Here is a 26923-nt window from a genome sequence, read left to right on the forward strand (position 1 = left end):
GGGGCTGGTACTGGACGTGCCAGCCTAGAGACACGCACCTCCAGGCTAGCGCGTGTAGCGGGAAACACTGGACCGTAGAGGCGCACTGGCGGTCTCGAGCGCAGGACTGGCATCACCCCTACTGGCTGGATGCCCACTTTCCCCTGGCACATGCGGGGCGCTGGTACTGCGCGTACCGGCCTGAAAATACCCGGCCTCGCCACAGCACCCATCACCCCAAAGCACGGGACCTGTCCAGTATGTCTCTGCCCAATAAGGGTACGGGGAGCTGGCCTGGGGCTCCATCCTCGCCCAGCCAAACTACCCTTGTGCCCCCCCCAAAAAAATGTTTGGGGCTGCCTCTCGGGCTCCCTTACCAGCCGTGTTCCCCGGTCCTCACCAGATTTCCTCCGCTGCTTGGTCTTTTTAAGGTGGGTTGTTCTGTCACAGGTGTAGCCGTGTTGAATCGACCAAAACGCAGCCGGGATGTGAATACTCATCTTTATATTTATTATTGAATAAAGCATACACAGGAAAACAATAAACAAGAACGACTAGTGACAGTTTCACAGGCTATACATTCACTAGCAGTGCGAAATACAACAACCCACAAAAACCAGGTGACATACACACTCCTAATATATGACTCCCAATCAGGAACAACGATAACCAGGGGGGGGGGGAGCAGACGTGATATCTACGATACGCAAAACACTAAACAAGGATGGTGTTCATGGGAGGACACCACGGAATAAACCACTGCTGTCAAAATAAAAACATTGCTGCACGTCTGAAGTTCGCAAAAGTGCACCTGGATGTTCCACAGCGCTACTGGCAAAATATTCTGTAGACAGATGAAACTACAGTTGAGTTGTTTGGAAGGAACACACAACACTATGTGTGGATAAAAAAGCCACAGCACACCAACATCAAAACATCATCCCAACTGTGAAGTATGGTGGAGGGAGCATCATGGTTTGGGGCTGCTTTGCTGCTTGCTATCATCGACAGAAAAATGAATTCCCAAGTTTATCAAGACATTTTGCAGAAAATGTTAGGCTATCTGTTTGCCAATTGAAGTTCAACAGAAGTTGGGTGCCGCAGCAGGACAACAACCCAAAACATAGACGTAAATCAACAACATAATGGCTTCAACAGAAGAAAATACGCCTTCTGGAGTGGCCCAGTCAGATTCCTGACCTCAACTCGATTGAGATGATGTGGGATGACCTCAAGAGAGCGGTTCACACCAGACATCCCAAGAATATTGCTGAACTGAAACAGTAAAGAGGAATGGTCTAAAATTCCTCCTGACCGTTGTGCAGGTCTGATCCGCAACTACAGAAACCGATTGGTTGAAGTTATTGCTGCCACCCTGCACTGTGAATGTTTACACGGTGTGTTCAATAAAAACATGAAAATGTATAATTGTTTGTGTGTTATTAGTTTAAGCAGACTGTGTTTGTCTATTGTTGTGACCTAGATGAAGATCATATAACATTTTATGACCAATTTATGCAGAAATCCAGGTATTTCCAAAGGGTTCACATACTTTCTTGCCACTGTATACAGATCTCTGGCAACAATTCGGTTTTACAGATTTTTTTGCAGCTGCGCCCACATGCAGGAACATGCTGGAATCGAGGCCTGAATCTATCCCTAGAAGGCATGTCTGATTCACCTGTATAAGAAATTATAGGTTAGTGGTTAGTCTAACACAATAAACCCATGCAATATAAATATTAGTAGAAGGGCCTGGTACGGGCTTGAGAAATTACAACGTTTTTTCCCATGGATCAGCAGATTACTGTAGTTTGACTGGTGTAGGTAAAGTCCTTGTGTTTGGTCTGTGGGTACAGTGTGTGGCTGGCACTTTGGGCTCAACAACGCTTCCATGAGCAGAGCTCTCTTATTAAGGCATTCATGCATTGATGCTAACAAGCTCATACAAGTGACTGGACAGGCATTTGAGCAATGGAGGCTCAAAGCTTCTTATTATGACCTTGTGACATGCAGACCACCCAAAATATATACCAAAATATTTATAACCCATTATATGACTGGTCAAGGCACTAATCTAACCAACAACTGGGCGGTAAGGTCCTATGACGATGCCCTGTTCCTAATCTATAGACCATTACAAATGCTTGCAATTCTCTCCGTAAAAAGCATTGTTTGCTGATACTTGTAGCCTTCTCCAATATAAATGTTAAGCTTTACGCAGCACTTACATACAGTATATTGAGTAAATACAGAAATAACATAATATTTTACCTTAGTTTAATTTTGATCATAAAAAAGCAAATCAGTATAAAGCATAATGATACTCCAATCTGTGGTGGTCTTGACACTGTAAATTGATCCCTACGGTGATAAAAGATATTCATGTCCATTTTTCATTACGTGTGGATACATTTGAACGTATTCTCTATGTATGTTCAAATTCAACTCTTAACAATGTGTATTAATGAAATATTATCATCGTTTAAAGACAACTTCATTAACTATATGGTAAAAAAAAAACATAGAAATATACACACCACAAAAATGAAAATGTGATTATTTTCTAATTGAATAAGATAAAATGGTCAGTCTCTTTTGATGAAACAACTGCCATTTTATAAAACAGTAGGCAACATTTTTTCTGCTTGACCATGGCAATTATATAATTTGGCATAAGCGTTACTTGGAAACACTGTATATTAAATACTGTGCCTTCAGAAGTATTCACACCCATTTACTTTTTCCAGATTTTGTTGTATTACAGACGGAATTTTAAATGTATTAAATTGAGATTGTGTTACTGGCCTACACACAATACCCCATAATGTCAATGTGGAATTATGTTTTAAGAAATGTTTACAAATGAATTCAAAATAAAAAGCTGAAAAGTCTTGAGTCAATAAGTATTCAACCCCTTTGTTATGGCAAGCCTAAATAAGTTCAGGAGTAAACATTTTCTTAACAAGTCACACAATAAGCTGCATGGACTCAATAATAGTGTTTAACATGATTTTTGAATGATTACCTAATTTCTATACCCCGCACATACAATTATCTGTAAGGTACCTCAGTCGAGCAGTGAATTTTAAACAAGGATGAGAGCGGTTTTCCAGTGCAAAGAAGGGCACTTATTGGTAGATAGAAAAATTAAAAAGCAGACATTGAATATCCCTTTGAGAATGGTGAAGTTATTAATAATACTTTGGATGGTCTATCAATACACCCAGTCACTGCAAATATACAGGCGTCTTTCCTAACTCCGTTGATGGAGAGGAAGGAAACCGCTCAGGGATTTCACTATGAGGCCAATGGTGACTTTAAAACAGTTACAGAGTTAAATGGATGTGAGAGGAGAAAATGGGAGATGGATCAACAACACTGTAGTTACTCCACAATACAAACCTAAATGACAGTGAAAAGAAGGAAGCTTGTACAGAATACAAATATTCCAAAACATGCATCCTGTTTGCAACAAAACACTAAAGTAAAACTGCAAAATAATTGTCAAAGAAATGAACTTTATTTCCTGAATTCAAAGCGTTATGTTTGGGGCAAATCAAACACAACACATCACTGAGTACCCCTCTTCATATTTCAAGCATGGTGGTGGCTGCATCATGTTATGGGTATGCTTGTCATCGGCAAGGACTAGGGAGTTTTTTAGGATAAAAATAAACTGAATAGAGCTAAGCACAGGTAAAATCCTAGAGGAAAACTTGGTTCAGTCTGCATTCCAACAGACACTGGGAGATAAATTCACCTTTCAGCAGGACAATAACCTAAAACACAAGGCCAAATTTACAGTGCACTGGAGTTACTTAACAAGACGACATTGAATATTCCTGAGTGGCCTAGTTACAGTTTTGACTTAAATTGGCTTGAAAACCAATGACAAGACTTAAACATGGCTGTCTAGCAATGATCAACAATCAACTTGACAGAGCTTGACAGATATTTCTGTATTTAATTTTCAATAAATTAGCAAACATTTCTGAAAACATGTAATTATTGGGTATTGTGTGTAGAAAAAAAATCGATTTTAATCCATTTTGAATTCAGGCTGTAACAAAATGTGGAATAAGTCAAGGGCTATAAATACTTTCTGAAGGCACTGTACAGCGGTATGAAACAGAATGGCCAACATACTTGCATTTCATTTCAATGCTCTAACCACATTCCTTAGTTTGGGTTTGAATCCCACAAAATGGTTCCATACAGAGGCCAATGTTTCCTCTATTTTGTTCAGTAGGCTGTAGACTCCACATGAGACATACAAAGTCCCCCTAGATAGAACATACAGTAGAGGTCACTTTGCTGAGAATAGGGTTGCAAAATTCCGGTAACTTTCCCAAAATTCCCTTGTTTTCATAAACTACTGGTTGGATTTTCCTAAATGCTTCTGAATTTCTTCAACCCTTGCTGAGAAGTTGGGGCACCCATACAATGCATACTGAGCATCTTTGTATCATCCAGTGTTTATACACACTCACAGAGTCTATGTACTGTACTTTCTTAGCTACTGCCATTCCATTAAAGAGATTAATAAAAACCTTTCAATTTCATGTATGATATTCATTATAGCATTTTTCCTATGATGCTATTACTGTTTTAAAAATACGTATGTGATTTGTTTGTTTTTTCTTTCTCAAATTCAAAATGTTCATTGAGTGATTTGAAGATGTGAAGTCTTGTCTATTAGGATTGTCTGTTGGTATGCACAAGTGTCTTTCTTGGCCCATAGGAGTGCTTGATTTCATGGTGTCTGGGGAGAGACACAGTCCATTAGCTTTCAAAACGGTTCTTCCAGGATACGCCAAGTAGAGAAGTTCAATGGCTGCAAATGCTGCTCATGCCTTTTGCTTTCTCCTCCATGGATGGGGATTGGCAGATAGCATCTGTTAGTAATCCAATCAGATACAGGTAAGACAGATGCCTTGCATGGCCAGGGCCCTGGTGTCCAATGGGAAGAGGGAAGGAATACCCCCAGCCCCAACGGCAGGACGTGAGGCTATACACCCAGCAACATCCCCATGAAGTCAGAGCCATTCTGTATTGTGATGGATGCCCCAGCTCCATTGTCCACAAATATGGAGGTGTACTGTCCAATCTGAGGAGATACAATAACATTTTAAATACAGTAATATAATGACTGATTGTTTTGCTATAGTGATATTAAAACCCATTATAGTGTTAAGAAGTAATTGTACTTCATAACACTTCTTAAAGGCTTTTTTTGGGGGCAATATCTTACTCTATATTCAGTTTGACCCTATTGGAAAATCTTCATGCCAAGCGTTGTGATGATTAGTTTGATAAATGTAAGCCCACCTGCAGCTCCAGCAACCCTTGCACATACACTGTGAAGATCTTGCTGTTACTTTCCAATCCAACAATCATCTCTAACGACCTGTGATGAAGAGCAAAACAGACAACAAATGTTAATTAATCATGATCTTTACATTTGTTCAAAATAACTTTACTATATCTATACACACCTAACACGTTATGAAATAAAATTGTTGAATTGCATGATATTTCATGCAAAATGTGTTTTCGTACACATCAAATAAACATGTCATTGCTTAATTTTGAGTCTTGAATCATCATCATCATTACAGTGAGCCTTTAATGAAGTCTGCAGTGTAGACAGTAATGTTGCAGGCGTGGAGTCTTGTCCTACAACTCCTGCTGAGACCACTGGCTCCTGTTTAGTGGAAAACGCTGCATTTTTATGGTGAATCAATCATGTTTGTCTTCACTTAACTGCCATCGCAATGAGGCTCATTTTACATTCTCTGCATTTTCATGTGTGGGAGAGCCAGACAGGCTGGAGGCTTTGGGGTGGAAAAGCAACAACAATGAACCCACTTTTTCGTGGTAAGGTAACCATCATAACAATATTATTTATAATTTTTTTTGATAATACCAGGTTGTGAAGCAAGGTTGTTGGCCTTGACATATTCTGGAGATATTGGGTACCGTTCGTAAAACATTATTTTGCTTACTTTATATAAACAGAAATGGCAAAAATATGTGAACAACAATACTCGTATCACCCAAAATGGGTGTGTAATATTCTGGCATCTACAAACGAGTGTGAAATATTCTGGTATCTACAAACGAGTGTGAAATATTCTGGTATCTACAAACGAGTGTGAAATATTCTGGTATCTACAAACGACTGTGAAATATTCTGGTATCTACAAACGAGTGTGAAATATTGTTGTTGGTTCTCTTCATCCTTCACACATCCCAAAAATAAAATGTATCTATTCAGGGTTGTGTTCAATAGGCACCAAATGTCCAATAAGTAATGTTCCTTTACATTTTTTCATAGTAAAATGTTTTCCTACGATTTGCTCAAATTAATACGACCCTGGCCTGTGGTGCTGGAAGCAGCATGGTGTCCCAGGCGTCAAAGGTGAGTCTATAAAGAATTTAGAGGCGACAGGGACCAGGAGAAGGGGTGAGAGGACATTTCCTTTAAAGACGTGTTCCACTTTAACACAGGAAATGCCTAACTGGTTCCACACAATGTATAATAGACAACATCTTAAACAGCTCGTAAATACTAGAAAAAGTAAAACTGGCATTAAACACTGATTATCAGGCACAGATTCAATGACTGCTGTCAATATAATGCCTTAACAACACACCAGAAAGCCAGACCTGGCAGACAATAACAGATTAGCTAACTCTAATTGGGGGAAAGAAAAAAATGGTTATGATATTGTTTTTTTTGTCAGGGATAGTTTTTACCTCATTCCATGTAACAGCGTTGCAAAAGACTGAACAAATAAGAACCATATGGTCTTCATGCCAAGGTGAAAACGTGTGGAGTGGACTCATTTGAGTTTCATAGGGTGACTAGATATTGGAGGCATTTTCAAATTTCATCATGCAGATTTGTTGATAAACGGTAGACGATCAATAGACTGGGACTGAGAGTAGGCCTACTCACGTATATCGATGGCACAGAGATTCGATGCAGATCAGCACTCGCACATTATCTCTGGCTCTCAGCTGACTCTTACTCCTCTTTACCTCGTTGTGGTCTTCAGGGAGGAAACAGAGTTACTCTGAGGTTATACATTATCCAGCTCAGAAACACCTCTCTGAAGAAAAGGTCACAGAGTCCTCTGAAGATGTACAATATTTTAGCAAACATCTCTGAATAAATTGTGCCTCAATGCTCCTCATGCATTGTCTTGATATTTGATATTCAACTTCCAAATCAATACATTTCCCAAGATGTTTCCCTGATAATTGGGTTTCCCTAAAGTAGAGAAACATCCCTTACCAATATGAACATTAGCAGAGAGCTGGTAGATCCCTGTGACGGGAGCTGTGAATCGTCCTGTGGATTGGTCCATTCCTGTCCCTCTGAGGAAGGCACCTTTAGCAGGAAGCTGGAAGGACAAATACAATGTGACTTGCAGAATGGAGTTGTACAATGACTCACAGATAATTTGGGCTCAAAGGGAACACCGAGCAAATAATCATTTTCCAACAGACATTGGAATACTAGCTATTTATTCCGTTGCCTGACTAAGTCACTACCCACTTTATATATGTAAATACAGTGTAACACAGTCCATTATTACTACTTATACAATGGGTGGGTCTAATCCTGAATGCTGATTGGTGAAAACCGCATTCCAGCCGGTGTCTATTCCACAAGTTACCACCTGCTAAATCTATGACGTTAAAATGCCTATTTACTCTGTTCCATCTGACTGCGCAATCCACTGTCTCATCAGCCCAGCCAGGCAATTTATGATCTCCACTATAAAAGCATCTACACATTATCTCACATTTCTTTTAGACTAAATTTTTTTTTTGTTTTCAACAGCGGAGATTTGTATAAACCTTGCTGTCTGTCTCTCCGACATTTTGCAGCATTGTTTCAATATTCAAATTTGATCTCCAGCTGTCCCATAGTAATGAACGTGATGGGAGTCGGGACGAGACAGACAGACAGACAGGCAGCTTTTCTCAGCCAGTCTAAATCATGAATCAGCTGGCATAATTTTTTTGAATATATACAAAGAAATGTCAATAGAAAACAGGTAAAACGAAATGAAGTGCAGCTAGTTTGCAGTCTTTCCAGCTTCAGTTTGAAGTGATTGTGTTAGCTGTGTTGTTGTCTAACTCCTCTAAACAACAGTGTCCTGACGTGTAAGCACATTATCTATGCCAGGCGAAATCGCACCGCATTAGCTTATTGTTATGGATGTATCCAAATAAATGTCACTAGAAAACAGCTTAACCTCTACGGGCCACGGGGGCAGTATTGAGAATTTTGAAAAAAATATGTGCCCATTTTTAACTGCCTCCTACACCAACTCAGAAGCTAGGATATGCATATTATTAACACATTCGGATAGAAAACACTCTGAATTTTCTAAAACAGTTTGAATGGTGTCTGTAAGTATAACAAAACTCATATTGCAGGCAGAAACCTGAGAAAAATAGATTAAAAAAAAATGAGAATTTTGTGGCTGTACTATTTAGTGTCATTGTTTTAAAGATACCACAGTGAGAAAGGATTCAGTTCGCAACTCCTACTGCTTCCACTAGATGTCAACGATCTTTAGAAAGTTGTTTGAAGCATCTGTGATAAATACACACCGAATTAGAAAGCTTACAAGTTGACACGTCATCACTTCATTTTTTGCGCCTGCGCATGAATCTGAGAAGAGTGCCTTTGTCATTATCGTTTATTCTAGACACTTGATAGGTTGTGTGAAAATATTACTGATGTTTACTGATGTTTCACGTTAAAAATGGAACAAAAGATTAGTGCTAAACAACGTTTGACATGTTTAAACAAACGTAAATAGATTATTTACTAGGTTTTCTTTAGTTTTTCGACGTGACTTTACACTGCCCACCTCATTTTGTGGGAGCCTACTGAACGCTAACTATTTGGACATAAATTATGAACTTTGTCAAAAGAAACCACATTTGTTCTGGACCTGGGATCTCTGGCAGCGCCTTCTGATGGAGATAATCAAAGGTAAGGGGATATTTAGAATGTTATTATCGATATTAGATGATGCTAATGCTAACGGTATAGCTTAGCTTAGCTTAGCATATAGCTTATTGTTGTTAGCATAGTACCCAGTTTATACAAAATGTGATTTCCCAGTAAAGTTATTTTGAGATCTGGCCCTTCGGTAGCAATTACGAGATGATAATATATTATTCTTTGAATGACAATATTATAATTTACCAATGTTTTCGAATAGTAATTCCGTGATTTGTAATGCTGGATTCACTGGGTGCATTCGAGCCGAAAAAAATTCTGAATTTCACCGCGACTGTAAATGCTGTTTTTGGATATAAATATGAACTTGATGGAACTAAAAATGCATGTATTGTATAACATAATGTCCTATGAGTGTCATCTGATGCAGATTGTCAAAGGTAAGTGCATAATTCTAGCTAGTTTTCTGTCTGTTGATGCCCTTCTTTGAATTGGCTAAACATTACACGCAGCTATTGTCAATGTACTCTCCTCACATAACCTAACTTTATGCATTCTCCGTAATGCCTCTGAAAATCGGACAGCGTGGTTAGATTTAGGAGATATATCTTTCAAATGGAGGAAAATAGTTGATTATTTGATTTTTTGAAATGATTACTCTTGCAGTTTTGAATTCCCCGCCATGGTCACATGACAATGAATCCCAATACCGGGATAAGATCGGGATAAGATCCTCAACAGGTTAAACAAATGCAAATGCAGCTACTTTGCTGTTATTCTGGCCATAGTTGGCTAGCTAGCAAGTAAGGGATAAGAATATTGCCAGCCAGTATGGCAATGTAACATTTAGAACGAACGACTGGGTCGCGACACATAGATACAGAACAAAAAGACTGAACGACTGGGTCGCACCTCTAGCATCCGAACCAATAGAACGAACAACCAGCCAGCTTGGGTAGCAACCCTAGATTTGTGTCGGGACTATATCTTGTGGAAGGATGAAATAGTATGAATAAATTCATCAAAATAACGTTTTTAATGAAAATATGTCAATCATTATATGGATATGTTGGTAACCCATTGTATAAAATGTTTCATTAAAAACGTTATTTTGATGAATTTATTTATTTTATACCTGCTGTAACCTGTCTATGTGATGAATATTTTTTATTTGATTTGTCTACTCTTAACCTCCCACCTCAGAATGTCCCAGAGAATAGTTCTTCCTCTACATCATGCCGTTTCAAACAGTGTCTATTTTTGTCCACTCCGCACCATATTCCAAGTCACAGACAGAGTGCCTTTTGTATGCCACCCAGAAAGTGATGTGGAGCGTTGTAAAAGGAGATCTTTTTTTACTAAGGACTAAGAAGCCAGTCTAAACTCAAAGCATGGTACTGCTTTGTCAGACTTTAGGGTGATCCCTTAAGATTCCTGGCTTCATTCTTATACATCAGGTGGATATAACCAGAATCATTGCTGGTTAAAACTTCAAACCTGCGGTTAAAACAAAGTTAAAAGAAAGAAAATAGAAAGAAAGAAAAGTGATTGTGGAGATTAATAGACGGCTTAATGGTGAGTAAGACAAGAGGATAAAGAAGATGGTCAAGGGGGTGACCAAATACTTCACAAATTCCTACATTCTTTACAAACTTCTCAATTGTTCCTCCAAAACGTACCGTCTGAAAGTTTTGTAGCTCCATCAGTGTCTTCTTGTCGACAACCACAGGTCCTATGAGTTTACAGTGGAAGGCTTCCTCTATCCTCCTGTAAGAGGTCATTCCTTCCAGGGCAATGAGGGCCATGGGTATCTGACTAGGACTGGTACTGCTCTGCTTGTCCACTGCAGCAGCTCTCCTCTCTGTAGCTTCTGGTGAAAACACAGAAGGAATATGGGAATCTCAACTAGAAAGATGACAAGAACATGGACTTGACTTTGAACTATAGGAACAACTTTCTCTGAGTACTACAGTACAGCAATAGAGTAGTGAGTTTGCAGTCACTCAGACCTGATATCTACCCCGGATGGTCAGTTACTAATGAAATACTTCAGCCTTCACAGAAACAATGATCCATCAGCAGTAGCAGTTGATCAATCACCAATGTTTTGGAATCAACATGTATTTTTTATACTCAGCGAAGGACCAGATCAGACTTTATAACATGTTGTGTCTTTATATGACATTTTATGACTTTATATGATATTACCTTTTATCATCTCTTTGAACTCCTGGAGGAGGACCTCCTGGGTGACCTCTGCCCCGGGGAATCCAGGAGGCCCCTGGGGGCCTGGAGGACCAGGAGGACCTGGTGGTCCTGGCTGACAGAGATCAGGAAATAATAACACATCACATAATAATATAGGATCATTATACATATACTCTACACATGATTTGACACAGAAAGTTGTTTCAATATTAAAACGATCAATATTCTACTTATGTATCGTACTAGATGCTTCGTGACCAATGTAATGAACGGACCAGTGCTTGATCAGCTAGCTTATTTGAACCATTACTGAAGACATTGTTATATTTACCAGTGGCCTTTTGCGTTTGCGGCATTTCCCAGGGAAGTTGTCTACGGGTCGTTTCACAAAGTCCATCCATGATCCCAGGGGATCTACTCTCTGGTTGTCAGGAATCTATTAGACACATGAGAGAGAAAACCCATGAAATGTTTTTCATTCAAATAGACGGCATAGCTGGATCTAAACAGAAGATGGCATGGGACACGGTTGGACTCCTGATATTAGACCACATTTAAGGTCTGATTTTGGAATGAACACAGTTGAATGAATGAATACCACGTTGGCATTTAGGATTATGCTTTGAACACAGGCCTACTATGAATCAATGAGACACCAAAGAGAGCCAGAAGTAGTTGAATTTACCTGGCTGATTAATAGTGAGCACTAAACAAGTGCCTAGTAAAATAAAGTGGGAAAAAGGGTGCGGGCAGAATGTACTTAGAATCAAGCTAGCCCCAAACTGTTACACTGTGTTCGTATTCCTCAATAACAAATGCTCTTTGAGGAGAGCAGTGCTAATTGCAAGATTCATCAGATATTTCAGGCTGGAATCATTTCGCCCACTGTCACACAATGCAAAGTATTGTAACTAAGTAACTGAATCCAATGAGTCATATTTTCTTCTTACCAACCATAATTGGAAAATCTTGCCTTAAGATACTATTAAATGGTGCCAGACATCAAGGCAGGTCACACTATGAAGTGAACTCTCTTTCTTTCTCCCTCCCTGTCTCTCCTTGCCGGTCTACTGCCATTTCAGAGAATAAGCCTTTTTGTGTCATACCTTTCACTTTGCCAACTATGTTCAGTCACTTTTTCTGTCCAAGACTTTCCCTTTTTGCTTGTTTTTTCTCTCCAGATAATTCACTCAGGTGCCATGTCAATTATTATTTGCCCAATAGGGTCAGAGGAAAATAAACAAGACGTCTCAAGGGATTTTTTCAACACATGGACATTTCCATGATCATACTGTGCATTCAGGACCATGTAAAACATCTCTATCCATGGGCTATTTTAGTGCCCAATTAGTCTACAACAACATTTATAAACACCCAACAACACTTTCACCTATACCTACAAACATACTTACAATATGTCAGGAGTGTAATGACCGTATTGAATATGATAATAAATATAGTGGCATGCCATAAATGTCAACAGCGGCTGTTGAAATTGATTTGCCAGTAAAGTTCATTGCCTTATGTTAGTGATGATGATTGTAGACCTTTGCTTGATATGCAGGGATTCTGAATGTGTGATGATGTCATCCTTTTGTTGATAAAAAAAACCTCCTGACATGTTACCTTGATCCAAATGAAAGGCCTCTGCCACCCAATCATTCTAACCCTAGCTGTGTGAATTCCAATAACCGCAAATGCCTTGAATCCTCCCCAAGCAAAGCCCTCCTTCCTCCTCCCCAAATGTCAAGTGACTGTGGCGGAGATAGAAGAGGAGATTAGGACGAGCCATGAAGGTGAGCTGTCTGAAATGGAATTTGTTTAGGTTTGGCAGGAGGACACGGACCACTTATCTGCAAAACTAACATGCCGCCTTTTCTTCACAGAAATAGAGACTCGCCCTTCGTTATATTCAACAGTAACAAAGTAACCCATTGTTTGTCTTGTCTTCAATATTCTAGAATGAAAAAGGTTTCAAATTTGGGGTTTGTGTTTTTTTTTCTGTGTCTTCTCCCTTTTCTCTTTCCTTGTGACAGCAGACAAAATAAACAAGTTAAGTAACACAGTGCCTCCTGCATGTTGGATGTCTGTGGGTTTTTGTTGTGCTTTTGAAGCCTGGAGACAGATAAAAGGCAGACAGATTTTGTCAAGCCAAAGATACTGTTACTGCATAATCTGCCACATTTTTTCCACAACACCGCAACACAGCCAGTTAATTTTACTGAATCCTTTTCTTTCTTTTACCATTCAGGCTGCATATAAATTCTATCTCTCACTTACAAACCTTACAAGAGCACATGAAAAATCTTTTGAATTTGAGATGGTGTAAAAAAATGAAAATCTTAAACATCTATTCCATAAGCTACACTTTACAAGTTTAATGAGTGTGATGATTTAAACACTGACGATCACCACTGAAGAGCCTCTCTGACAACTCTGTTTGATTGAAGTGATGCACGCTGAACATTGACAACAGAGTAAGGCACAAAACAAGGAGCTTAACGCTACGCTTGACTGTTAATACCTAAGGACTCAAAAGAACTGCACCTCTTCTGCACCTCTCCTTTCATATTGATGTCATACGTAGATCATCTTATGTGTTTTTTTCAGACCAACTCAAGTAAGCCCAAACATGCAACTTATAATTATATACTGTAGCAGTCAAAAGTTTGGGCACACCTACTCATTCAAGGGTTTTTCCTTAGTTTTACTATTTTCTACATTGTAGAATAATAGTGAAGACATCAAACCTTGAAATAACACATATTGAATCATGTAGTAACCAAAAAAGAGTTTAAAAAATCTAAATATATTTTATATTTGAGATTCTTCAAAGTAGCCACCCTTTGCCTTGATGTCAGCTTTGCACACTCCTGGCATTCTCTCAACCAGCTTCACCTGGAATGCTTTTCCAACAGTCTTGAAGGAGTTCCCACATATGCTGAGCAATTATTGGCTGCTTTTCCTTCACTCTGCGGTCCAACTCATCCCAAACCATCTCAATCGGGTTGAGGTCGGGTGATTGTGGAGGCCAGGTCATCTGATGCAGCACTCTATTACTCTCCTCTCCTTCTTGGTCAAATAGCCCTTACACAGACTGAAGGTGTGTTTTGGGTCATTGTCCTGTTGAAAAACAAATGATAGTCCCACTGAAGCGCAAACCAGATGGGATGGCGTAATCGCTGCAGAATGCTGTGGTAACCATGCTGGTTAAGTGCGCCTTGAATTCTAAATAAATCAAAGACAGCGTCACCAGCAAAGCACCCCCACACCCTCACACCTCCTCCTCCATTCTTCACAGTGGGAACCACACATGCGGAGATCATCCATTCGCCTACTTTGCGGCTCACAAAGACATGGCGGTTGGAACCAAAAATCTTACATTTGGACTCATCAGACGAAAGGACAGATTTCCACCGGTCTAATGTCCATTGCTCATGTTTCTTGGCCCAAGCAAGCCTCTTCTTCATATTGGTGTCCTTTATTTGTGGTTTCTTTGCATAAATTCGACTATGAAGGCCTGATTCACACAGTCTCCTCTGAACAAATTGATGTTGAGATGTGTCTGTTACTTAAACTCTGTGAAGCATTTATTTGGGCTGCAATTTCTGAGGCTGGTAACTCTAATGAACTTATCCTCTGCAGCAGAGGTAACTCTGGGTCTTCCTTTCCTGTGGTGGTCCTCATGAGAGCCAGTTTCATTATAGCTCTTGATGGTTATTGCGACTGCACTTGGAGAAACTTTCAAAGTTCTTGAAGTTTTCCGTATTGACTGACCTTCACGTCTTAAAGTAATGATGGACTGTCATTTATCTTTGCTTATTTGAGCTGTTCTTGCCATAATATGGACATGGTCATTTACTAAATATGGCTATCTTCTGTATACCACCCCTACCTTGTCACAACACAACTGATTGGCTCAAACGCATTAAGAAGGAAAGAAATTCCACAAATTAACTTTTAACAAGGCACACCTGTTAATTGAAATGCATTCCGGGTGACTACCTCATGAGGCTGGTTGAGAGAATGCTAAGAGCGTGCAAAGCTGTCATCAAGGCAAAGGGTGGCTACTTTGAAGAATCTCAAATATAAAATACATTTTGATTTGTTTAACACTTTTTTGGTTACTATATGATTCCATGTGTTATTTTATAGTTTTGATATCTTCACTATTATTCTGCAATGTAGAAAATAGTAAAAATAAAGAAAAACCCTGGAACGAGTAGGTGTGTCCAAACTTTTAACTGGTAGTGTATCTTAGCTATTCCCTGTGTGATAATAAAAAAAGTCAGCATAGCACTGCCAGGAAAGCAGCCCTCTCGTTCTGCTTGTTATCGTCTTGTGTTGTTAGCACACGCCATTGTAATTAAGCGATTAAAACCGTGCCCTAAAGGATTTTCTCAATTTTAGGAAGTTGGCCCAGCTGTAACCAAGATAATTATTACTGTTATTCAAACTAAAAAACAAGATTGCGCAAATCACTGTTCCAAATTTTTTTGACACTTTTATTCAGTGTGTAACACAAAATATCATGAGAGTTGCTACAGTAGCGTAGCAATAAAGCAATACCTCATGAAGATTTTAAGATCTGAATTTTATTCACACTGCTACACACAGGTGGGCATCATATTTCTGCTACCATGACATTCAATAGTGATGAGAGGTGGTGGTGCTTCCCACAGCTTGACAAGAAATTATGATTCATTGTACCTTAGTGAAACTATCTTGAATATGCCCTAGATGAAGGTCTTTACACAGAGAAATGAAAATCATAGCATGACGAAATAGAAAAACTGTCAGTTATGTTAAATCTAGTTCCTATTGAGTGTGGCTCAAAATAAACTATGTTCTCACTCACATACCTTTATATCAGCACATACAGCACATGAACAAAGTGAGTAGAGGATAGATACAGGTATCAGTCTGTTCTTCCCTTTGATCCCGGCTGTTGTTTGAGTGCCATCCAATAGCTGTGTCTTTCAACAGCTGTGAGAGCACACCACTCCAGTGGCAATTTGGGAAAATGTGTTAGACATTCTTAAGGTGTTAAACTGAAGGTACTCCTCAGAACATCAAACACTGTTGGGAGTGGGGGCTCTATTCCAACTGAGATGGTGATATCTACTGCTACAGGCCCCAATTCTGATAAGGCAATTCATTTTACTTACAAACCTTTAACCACAATGACAGTATGAAAAAACATCACAGTTTTCAGTTTCTACATACTTCTACAATACCATGGACATTGCACGTAAGCTTGCAGAGCTGTACTACCTGTGTAGTAAAACTGTCGTTACACATGTATTATGGAATTTGAGTTTTACAACAATTATGTAGCAGTTGAATTATAACTTAATTAAGTCCATGTCCAGGTTGGCAGGTAGCCTAGCTGTTTGAGAGTTGGGACAGTAACTGAACGGTCACTGGTTCGAATACCCGAGCCGACAAGGTGAAAAATCTGTCGATGTGTCCTTGAGCAAGGAACTTAATCCTAATTTGCTCCAGGGGCGTCGTACTACTATGGCTGACCCTGTAAAACAACACATTTCACTGTGCTCATCCAGTTGTGACAATTAAACATCATCATCATGATAACTCAGGAAACAGTTGTTTGAGGTGCAATGGATAATCCTTACGTTTGTGATACAGTTTGTTTGATGAAATGAAGTAGAATTTATTTGCTCCAATAAAGGGAGGGAAATATTCCCTGGGGAAGGCAACATTCCATCCAAAACACAGTCTGCATTACAAATGGCAAGTAGTGCACTATGTAGGGAATAGGGTGCCATTTGCGATGCAGACACAACCACAACTGTTAAGATACTCATCTTGAACAGCACTCCACATAGTAGGCAGCTTCTGAATCCTTTTGACTAAGGACCATTGCCGGCTCTTCTGTAGGCATACCGGAATAGCCCATAACTCTTAGCTTGTTTTCATTAACATGTCATTATCCTTATTAACTAGCCATATTATATTGTTTGACATGCACCAACTAGTATAGTCAAAATACCTGCAGCACACAAAGAATATCTTGAAACGTTAACTGCAGGGCTTACCCATATAAGAATATCCCATCCATCCTGGTCCTCCCCTGATGCACCTCACAGACAGAGGATTTACTACCACAACGCTAAATATGGTTGGACATGCAACAGGCGCAACTGGTGCACGCTGCACACACCCTGCACTTTAACTTTGCAGATATGTCACACACAAGTTGTTTAGGATATGAGCAAAGTGTAGGCCTATGCATATAAACCACAAGAACATACATTCCACTTTAAATCTCGAGGGGGCTACCAAATTATGAGACAAAATAAGAAACCTGGACACTGCTCTTGCTTGTATCACTGCTCTTTTTTAAGCTTTACGTATTGGCCTCAAGGCCTTCGTCAGAGCCTTTGCTATCAAATTATAAAACGATACAACTGTAAAGGATCAAGCAAATTTCAAATCCCACTATGTGTGCGTATGCTGCACGTATACATATTCCTATAGCGTAGCCTTCGTGTTATCTTTTCCTTGTTTCCACAAAACAACTGCTACAGTGTCAACATGCCATATACCGTAAATTCCGGACTATAAGCCGCAACTTTTTTCCCAGGCTTTGAACCTCGCGGCTTAAACAATGACGCGGCTAATATATGGATTTTTCCCGCTTTCAATATTTTTTTTCCAAAAAAACATTCTGTGACGTGCTTTCATTAGACCAATGAAATTGCCGAACGGGTTAAGGTCAAACAACTTTTTTGTTTACTGTTGTCACGTCCTGACCAGTAATAGGGGTTATTTGTTATTGTAGTTTGGTCAGGACGTGGCAGGGGGTATTTGTTTTATGTGGTTCGGGGTGGTTATGTGTTTAGTGGGGTTTATTATTCCGGGTTTTGGGCAATGTTCTATGTTTATGTATTTCTATGTTTAGTCTAGTCATTTGTATTTCTATGTTTAGGTAATTGGGGGTTGGACTCTCAATTGGAGGCAGGTGTTTTCTTGTTGCCTCTGATTGAGGGTCCTATAAATAGGTATGTGTTTGTGTTGGTATTTTGTGGGAGATTGTGCTGTGTATAGCTCTGTGCCTTACTGGCCTGTTATTTGTCGTTGTGTTCTTTGTGTACGTATTTATTTTGGTTTACCTTCTTTGTCCGATTTAAATAAAAAGAAGATGAGTGCACATTTCCCCGCTGCGTCTTGGTCCACTTTACCCTACGACAACCGTGACAACTGTTTAGATTAAATCGAGCGCTCTCAAACTTCCCATCATTCTGATTACGGTAGTCATTTTGTCACCCTCACCATGGCAAAGACACGGAGAAATGCATATGATGCAGCTTTCAAGTTGAAGGCGATTGATCTGGCTGTTGGAAAAGGAAATAGAGCTGCTGCACGGGAGCTTGGTCTTAATGAGTCGATGATAAGACGTTGGAAACAGCAGCGTGAGGAATTGACTCAGTGCAAAAAGACAACTAAAGCTTACTGCTAATTTTTGATTTCTTGTTACAAGCCGTGTTACGTTAAAGCCTATTTATTTTTGTTACAAGCCGTGTTTCGTTAAAGCCTGTGTAAAGTTCCTTTGTTTCAATGTACCGGTAGGCACCTGCGGCTTATAGACATGTGCGGCTTATTTATGTTCAAAATAAAATAAAACAATTAATTCAGTGGGTGCGGCTTATATTCAGGTGCGCTTAATAGCCCGGAAATTACGGTACTGTATATGTATGCGTACACTGAGTGTACATTCCTTTCCAATGTAAGAGAGCTACTTAAACAGTCAAATGTATTTATGAAATCTCCTAGGGAATAATAACCGTGCTTTGCTCTCAACATAAAAAGTCTAAAAGCTGAAGAGAATCTGATTGCTGTCACACCTGCTTTGTGTACAACTTATAGTCTTCACATTGCTCCAGTGGTGGCTCTTTCCCCAGGTATCTGTGGTAGGTAAGAGAAACCATTAAAAATGACTCTGGCTCCACATCCATATCAAGCTGAAAACTGAGCTACAAGTATGCCAGACCTGGATTCAAATGTAATTTAATATAATTTCAAATAAAGAATATTAATATATTTAATTCATTAAGTGTTTTTCATTTACAAACAGGAATCACAAAGCTCTGAAAATATTTGACCTGTCCTTGATTGAGCTTGCCTATTGCAACAGAACCAACTATGCAGATAATGGCCACCGGGCAGTTCAGACAGGCTAAAGCAAACACTAAAAGTATTTGAAAGATTTCAAATAGTATTTGAGCCCAGGTCTGAGTTATGCCCCAGGTAGATAGATACTCATGAGATCTTCTCTTTGTGCACTCATTTGTGGTTCCACTCTGCCACATAAATACAGTGCTCATTTATGTTTGGTTTAAGCACTGTCCCTGTGGAAGTACTCTGCTCACTTACTTTATGAGGTACTAAAAACCAGTTGTAAGTAGAAAAGCACAGAATATGAGAAGGAAAAAAAAAATATATATATATATATATATATATATATATATATTGTTCATATGAAAGGCAAATTCAAATGTGAGAACACATGCAAAATTCTCCCACGCTTCAACACCTATTAAATGTCTATAGGACTGATGTATTATCACAACAAAGGCTCTAAAAGTAATTCAAGGATTGCCAAGATTTTAACAATCATTTGGACTAGGTGCACAGATCATCATCTGTTCATGATTAATGCAATGCATTCTACCCCAGACAATTCTTTACATGGGAGAGAATATACTTAAAATCTCTGGTAGATTGCGGTGAAATCATGTTGCTTTCTTTCAAGAGTCCAATGTGAATCTGATGTAGAGGAACATGACCAGCACATAAAACATAGCAGGCGAGATCAAGGGATTTCTGACAGGAAATCCAAACCAAACAGAACCTCTCTGATATGTAAAAACAGAAATGTTGTATTTCTGGCACCCAAAACGGAACGCAAGGGGAATATCATCCTAGCAGTTTATTTTATTTGAAGATTTCAGATGTAATGACAAAAGGCTGTTTATTAGTATTATGGCTGTCTGTCAGGATTTCAATGAGGGCATAAATCAATTGTGTAATGCATTAAGTAAGCAAGGGTCATTAAGACGTGTAATAAAACAAAACATCCCATAGGATAGGCCTCATCCTCACACAGTAAGGGTATCCTTGTTCGCACTCGATTTACAGTTCCAACTCTGTTCCCAATTTTGTGTGTGTGTGTGTGTGTGTGTGTGTAGCCTATGTCTGAGTGTGTGAGTGGGCCTAGGGTTTCCTGTGGGATGGGTCCAGTCCCCTGTGTGTTGGGTTATCCAAACGGTCCCACACACTCCTTCATTAAGCATGGTGTTCGGATGAGAGAGGGGAAACTCAAGTCTCCCCCAGGGCACTGCTTAACCATTACTCAACACGCTATGCGTGATGTTTGACTTGACTGCCTCCATTACTGCCATGACTGACTGAGCCCTTTGCTGCTCCACACTGACAGATTTCACTGCACTTTGGAAAGGAGTGAAATAAGTGGCAAATTGATATATTGTTTCCGTAGTTCTGCCCTCACACTGTATTTATTGTGCTAGTCAGTGAAATCATGATAGATTGGATCGTGGATGATGACCCATCTATGCTATGACGAAGGGTAGAAGAAAAACTTGTCTAGTGCTGTGAGCGATTTTAGCAGACATAATGTTATTTTGGTGCAAAAAGTTACTGCTTGGTATCATCTCACCAGATTTCACTCAGTGCAACACTCCACACCTCAACTGTGATCAATTTCAAATGGAAAATCTCTGAAGGAATGTGGTCTGCTGCACCCTGCCAACAGCTCTCACTGGGGTTGGGCCAGATGCAAAATGAATGCCATCATAAGAAGACTTTCCACTGCATGAGAGAAAAGAAAAACATGCAAATGTATAAACGGGTTGGCTTGTTTGAAGATACAAGGTGGTGTTCTCCTGCCATCATAATGTAACTCTAATAAGCAGGTTGTTTTCTCCAAGACATTACAGGTACAGATGTGAGGATAAAGTGAAACTTGAACAAACCATAATAACTGCATTAAATTAAATAAAGGATCCAAGCACCGCTTGCAGCTGGCATAGTAGATATTATTCGTTTTTTTACTGGACATTTTCAGTGAACTCCGGATGATATAGAATAACATTTTGCTGATGTATTGTCCATACAAAATGCACAATAAGACGTGCTCAAGTTCCGTAGCCTAAAAGAGTGTTATGTAGCCTACACGAGTCTTGTTGCATTGTCCAAGCTTGAACATCTCCACTTTTAACCTTAGATGTAAAGTCTAAACCCCAGGGTCCTCAACTAGAAGTGACAGTATTTGGCCGAGACACTATCTGGCATAACACAGGGTCTTAGGAGTGATTATGTCATTACCCTTAGATTGTGGGAGACAAGATGAGAAAAATGTAAGTGGGGGGGGGGCACAGGGGGATAATCCTTGTCGAGGTGTCCTCTTTCAGAACCCTTTCTATGGGGCTTTGTGAGGGGCTTACACGGCACGCTGCCCCAGTTTTTCGGGGCCGCAACGCCCCTATCGGATGTCCCAGACACAGCGGAGTCAGACTGGCCCTGTGAATGACAGAATCAATGGGCTGGGAACAGCATTGCCAAAGCTCTTTAAATATCTGCCCACCTATCTTTCCCAGGAATTACATCATGGCAGTCTGCCTGTAGCCTGTTGCTGGACCATGGGGAGATGGAAGGGACGGATGGGGGCTTTGGAGACAGAGACACCCTGGGCTCGGTGAGATAGATGGGAGAGAGAACAGAACAGATATATCCCAGTGGGGTGCAGTAGTCCTCAGTTTTCAGCGGCCTGGGGGTTGACATAAGGTCATGCTTCATAGCCTTCTGCTTTTACAGGGCAAACCAAGTCAAATAAACACAGCCAGGCCACAATGAGACAGGCTAGGGCTGAATAATGTGTTCTTCTTCTTCTTCTTGAGAATACAGAAACAAGACCTCACTCTATGGCAAATAAAACAGAGCAGAGACAAACTGGTAGATCTTGGATAGGGAGGCAGGGCTGGTACTGAGTGGATGGGGCAGCAAGGGTTATTTGAGAATGCCAACACAATGGGTGGGCTAAAAGCAAAACAAATACCTCATTGGAAACCCCTGGAAATATGCAATACCAGCCATAAACCAATAAATAAGAATGTGAAAGGTCAAATGCTGTTTTTGGACATGGAAACAATATTCTTTCAACTTTTTCATCAGTTTATTTCAAAGCTATTTATATATTATACTTTGGTGTAAAACTCTACTTTTCTATCTGTTTGCCAAATCATTAAGCCTTTTAAACTACCGAATTACTGTCCATATTTGATCTTTAAATAAATACTTTGGCTACACATTTAGAGAATGTAGACTACACTGTCACATTTTCTTATCCCTAATTCATGATGATCCAAACCCTCGAGTGCTGATTTGTCAATAAACAGTCCTTAAAACTGATAAGCTGGGAAATTGGTGCTTGCCCCCCGCAGTGAGGACTAATTGATGCATTGATCAGCCTTTAAATGTCCACATACCACACATTCTTCAGGAAGGCATCCATTTAGGGTTTCACACATTTCAGACACTTCACTTTCTCAGGCTTGACCCAGTAGGGCACCCCTCTTCTATGCTGGCAACTGCCCACATCACTACACTCATTCTCTCTATGGAACACTCTACAGAACACTCTATAGAACATTTTGTTACTCTACACTGCACCTTAGAGACTGCACCTTAGAGTCATTCAACACTGGTCACTTTAGTCACGTTTATGTAATGTTAATTGATCTGAAAATGTTTCTGGAGTTAGAAACAGATAAGATATTAGCATTCCTGCAACATTATTTTCTTGAAATGTAAATTGATCTCAGAGAAATTAAGATAATTGATTACTCACATTATATGTGCATACTGTAATCTCCACATAACTCATCTCCTATATAACTACTGCTGTAGATACCTTTTCCTACTTATACAATATATTGTCAATACTCTCAATACACACCACATATTTATATTCAGGACTCTGACATTGTTCATTCTGATATTTCATAATTTATTGTTTTTTCTTACTTTTGTATTTGTGTATTAGCATTGTACTGTTAGACACTTACTGCACTGCTGGAGCTAGAAACACAAGTATTTCGCTGCACTGCTTCAACATTTGCTAATCTGTGTATGCAAATAAATAAACTTTGATTTGATTTGACATGGATTATACATTCATTAAGCCTGAATCAAGTCCAGTTATACATGAATCAAGTCCAAATAATGCTGTTGGAGCATGTCATCTGCCAGCACCAGCCATTGCAATCCATAATTTAACAAGTGAATTATCACTCCTTAAACTGAGGGGAAGACATTCCAGCTCAGGTATTTGACTCAGAATAGATTCCAAGGTTAATAGAATGCAATCAGATGATTTAGCAAAGGATTTAGCACTAGGAACAAAAGCATTTCGCTTCAATATCATCTGCTAAATATGTGTATGTGACCAATAACATTTTATTCTATTTTATGTTGTTTCAATTTTGGTAGCACTACTGCAATTGTATTTTCTATTAAATCTGTACTTTGATAATTATCAGATCATGTAATCAAAATCAAAAGTTACAATCAAATACCACTGATAAAGTGAATAACATATTCCACATACTAATCATAATCCTTCTTCCGATGTTCAGCACTTGTATCGTCAGAATAAATATACACATTTCAGCCATAAGGTTTGAAATACACCAGCAGGTCTACAGAGCAGAGAGGGCTTGGGACTATAGGGTTCTATCTGCATTTTTATCCAAATGTAGTTATTGACATAGCCTTGTACTGTTCAATGTTCTCTACCTATATAGTACTATAAATACCCTAATTCATGTTGTTAAGTAAAAAAAAAAATCCAGATAAAAATTGCTGACACCATTCAAACCAATGAGGGTTCGGATTTTTAATTATCTCAGAATCATATTTTTGACAGTTGGAACCTTATAGTCCTAAGCTTCTTAGAGGTTGGAGGTAGCCACTGGTGAAGATCACATTTTAGTTTCAAATCAAGCATTACCTTGGTGCTCTCGCCGACCTCTTCGCTGTTGGAGAGAGTAGCGTTGTACGCCTCTGTGTGCTGTGGGGGGGTCTCCTTCGGCCTCTTCCTCTCTTTCTTGGCGTCCACCCCTTCCAGCAGGACACACTGGGTCCAGAACACCGCAGCCAGCACAACCAGTGGCCCACACCACATCTTAAACACAAACTGAATCAACCCAAATATCCCTGGAACCGTGTGAAGAAGCCTCTTTGGACAACTGGCGCAATGGTCTGTCCAAACTGTCCAACAATTGGAAAGAATAAAGCTATTGCCCGATTACAAAAATGAAAGGACCCTAAACAAGATGATTAGACTGCAAACTGGAGGACTGCAACGACTATAAGGGCTGAAGGACTCCTGGTTTGGCTGCCTGCTGCTCTCTTCCTGATGAGCTTTGAGCCTGGCAGCAGAGTGTTGCTGGAGCTGGAGCACAGCTAACTCTAGCCAGAAAGCCAAGCAGCTTACTCAACTATGAAATGTGTCAAGTGAAATGGTCCCGGCGAATGACAAATCGACGTAGATCTGACAGCAAATAAACCCATTAGTGTGATTTTTCATGCTTTCTGCTCTGTGGGGTTGGGGGGGGGGGGGCTTTAGAAGCTGAGGTTGGGTGGGTGGGTGGGAGGAAGGGAGGGAGGAAAACCTTAGATAGGAGTGGATGGTAGAGTTCTCTATCCCCCTTTTTCTTGCTCTTTCGCTCACACTAAGCAATGGATCCTCCTCATAGTTTTCCGATAGTTGGGTGCAGTGGAAGTCTCATAAGAGTTTGTATTTTCTTCAGAGAATGCTGCTTGGCATTCAAGCCCTCAGTCCACCTCACACATGGTTCCCACAGGACTCGCCATAGAATAAAAAGGGGAGTTGGAGATGGTCCAATTTTCTTAGCCTTTGGTCCTCCTTTTATTATTTTCTCCTTGAAGGGTATACAATTGGTCCCCCGCAGCAGAAGCTCTGGAAAGAAAACTTCAAAGTGGTGTAAAAGACACTTTGAGGGGTATTAGCAACACGGTCTCCCCTGTCCAGTACACCCAGCTGTACATAACTCACTACTGTTCATTCATCAACCCAGTCCGTCTGCTCTGGGGTGACAAAATCAAGTGCAGTTTCACCTCAGAGAGCACTGTGTTTGTGTCTGTGTGTGTGGTAGGTCCCTGTTGCTTGCTTGCTCCGCCACACTGTCTCTCTCTCTCTCCCTCTCTTCTACTTCTTTTGTGTTGCTCTCTCTCTCTGTGACTGAGCTTACAGGAAGGCTCATCATCACTCTCTCTCTCTCCCTTTCTCTTTTTTCTTCCCCTAGCTGCCTCTATTTTTCTCATCAGTGAATTGGCAACCCCACTGTTTTGTTCAGTCTCTGTTTTATCTCATAGATGAAATGGTTGACTCCTTTTTTGAAAACTGAGGAGGTTCTTTGGCCAATATGTGTGTGTGTGTGTGTCTTTTTAGTATATTTTTATTAAAATTTTACCTCAGTATAGCCCTGTGTTTGGATCTAATTCATACTGCGGAATTGATGTACGTACCTTCAGAAAAAAAGACCCTCAGGCACTCTCTTGTGTAATCTGTTGTTTGACAAATTGCCAAGGAATGAATTCTGACTGTCCCATGTGGTGGGACACATAGTTGGTGTACCTGTCCTCATGTTTCCAAAAAGTGTTGAAATAGGATCTGCTTTTACAAGGAGTCGCCTCCAAAAATTCCTTGTCTGAAATATACTGGGATCTATTGTTCCTCACTTAAATGTAATTGCCACATAAACAAATACAGTATATCAAAAGTAAGACATGGTTAATAGTAAATGTCTTGATGCAGATCCCTTTTTTGAGTACATTTACAGGGAAACCATTGCTGAGAAAGGCTAGCAAACTTGTCTCTTGAAAGCAATGTTATATGTTTTCAAAATAAATGTATCTTTATATGTCAAGAGCAGACATGTTTTTATTTATTTTTATAAATTAAGCATAGGATGTAGGCTATGCAGTTAACAGTTAGGGTGTAGGCTAAAGTATGCATTTAGCAGTTTGTGCACTTTACAGAGAAACATCTAAGAAAATAAAACCAAAGGGAAGGTTGGATTTAAAGCCTGCCTCAATAAAGTTGAATAGCGATGTAGGCTACATACTGTACCTTAGAGGTGATGGATGATTATGGATCCACAGCATTGACAGTGTAAAGAAATATTACTTGTGAACAGTGCCACCCAGAGGTGAATCAATGCATGGATAGTGCACCGCCCATTCTTACCTGAAAAAAGAACTGTTGTGATCATAATATTCCATAAGCACTGCAGATATATAATATAAATTAATGTATTTTTGCATGTGATAATGTCAGTGGTGTAAAGTACTTAAGTAAAAATACTTAAAATTACTACTTAAGTTTTTTGGGGGGTATCAGTACTTTACTATTTATATTTTAGAAAACTATTACTTCGCTACGTTCCTAAAGAAAATAATGTACTTTTTACTCCATACATTTTGAATGCTTAGCAGGACAGAAATATGGTCCAATTTACGTACTTATCAAGAGAACCACTCAGGTCATCCCCACTGCCTCTAATCTGACGGACTCACTAAACACACGTTTCGTTTGTAAATTATGTCTGAGTGTTGGAGTGTGCCCCTGGCTGTCCGTAAACTTCAAAAACAAGAAAATGGTGCCGTCTGGTTTGCTTA

General features: G+C 39.7%; 1 protein-coding gene across 3 annotated transcripts; it reads right to left on the bottom strand.

The window, feature by feature from the left end:
- Nucleotides 1-4344: 4344 nt before the first annotated feature.
- LOC115165610 (adipolin) lies at nt 4345-24854 on the bottom strand. Of its 3 annotated transcripts, none has more exons than XM_029718831.1 (8): nt 24231-24854; nt 11511-11615; nt 11180-11291; nt 10651-10832; nt 7283-7391; nt 6944-7037; nt 5311-5389; nt 4345-5089 (listed from the first exon to the last, which is right to left on the bottom strand). In XM_029718831.1, the coding sequence occupies exons 1-8, from the start codon at nt 24402-24404 to the stop codon at nt 4991-4993; spliced, it is 954 nt and encodes a 317-aa protein (XP_029574691.1). In that variant the 5' UTR covers nt 24405-24854; the 3' UTR covers nt 4345-4990. The 3 variants fall into 3 exon arrangements, with proteins under 3 accessions (XP_029574691.1, XP_029574690.1, XP_029574689.1); XM_029718830.1 differs by having other exon boundaries at nt 10651-10838; XM_029718829.1 differs by having other exon boundaries at nt 10651-10841; nt 24231-24853.
- Nucleotides 24855-26923: the final 2069 nt, after the last annotated feature.

The sequence above is a fragment of the Salmo trutta genome, chromosome 28 (genome assembly GCF_901001165.1).
Source record: "Salmo trutta chromosome 28, fSalTru1.1, whole genome shotgun sequence".
NCBI lineage: Eukaryota > Metazoa > Chordata > Actinopteri > Salmoniformes > Salmonidae > Salmo > Salmo trutta.

Coding starts and splice junctions, on each gene's coding strand:
- LOC115165610 (XM_029718829.1), bottom strand. CDS start 24,404: ATGTGGTGTGGGCCACTGGTTGTGCTGGCTGCGGTGTTCTGGACCCAG. Junction 11,616..24,230: donor AGGTCGGCGAGAGCACCAAG/GTAATGCTTGAT, acceptor TGTGTCTAATAG/ATTCCTGACAACCAGAGAGT. Junction 5,390..6,943: donor TCTCTGTGCCATCGATATAC/GTGAGTAGGCCT, acceptor TCTTCATCACAG/GTCGTTAGAGATGATTGTTG.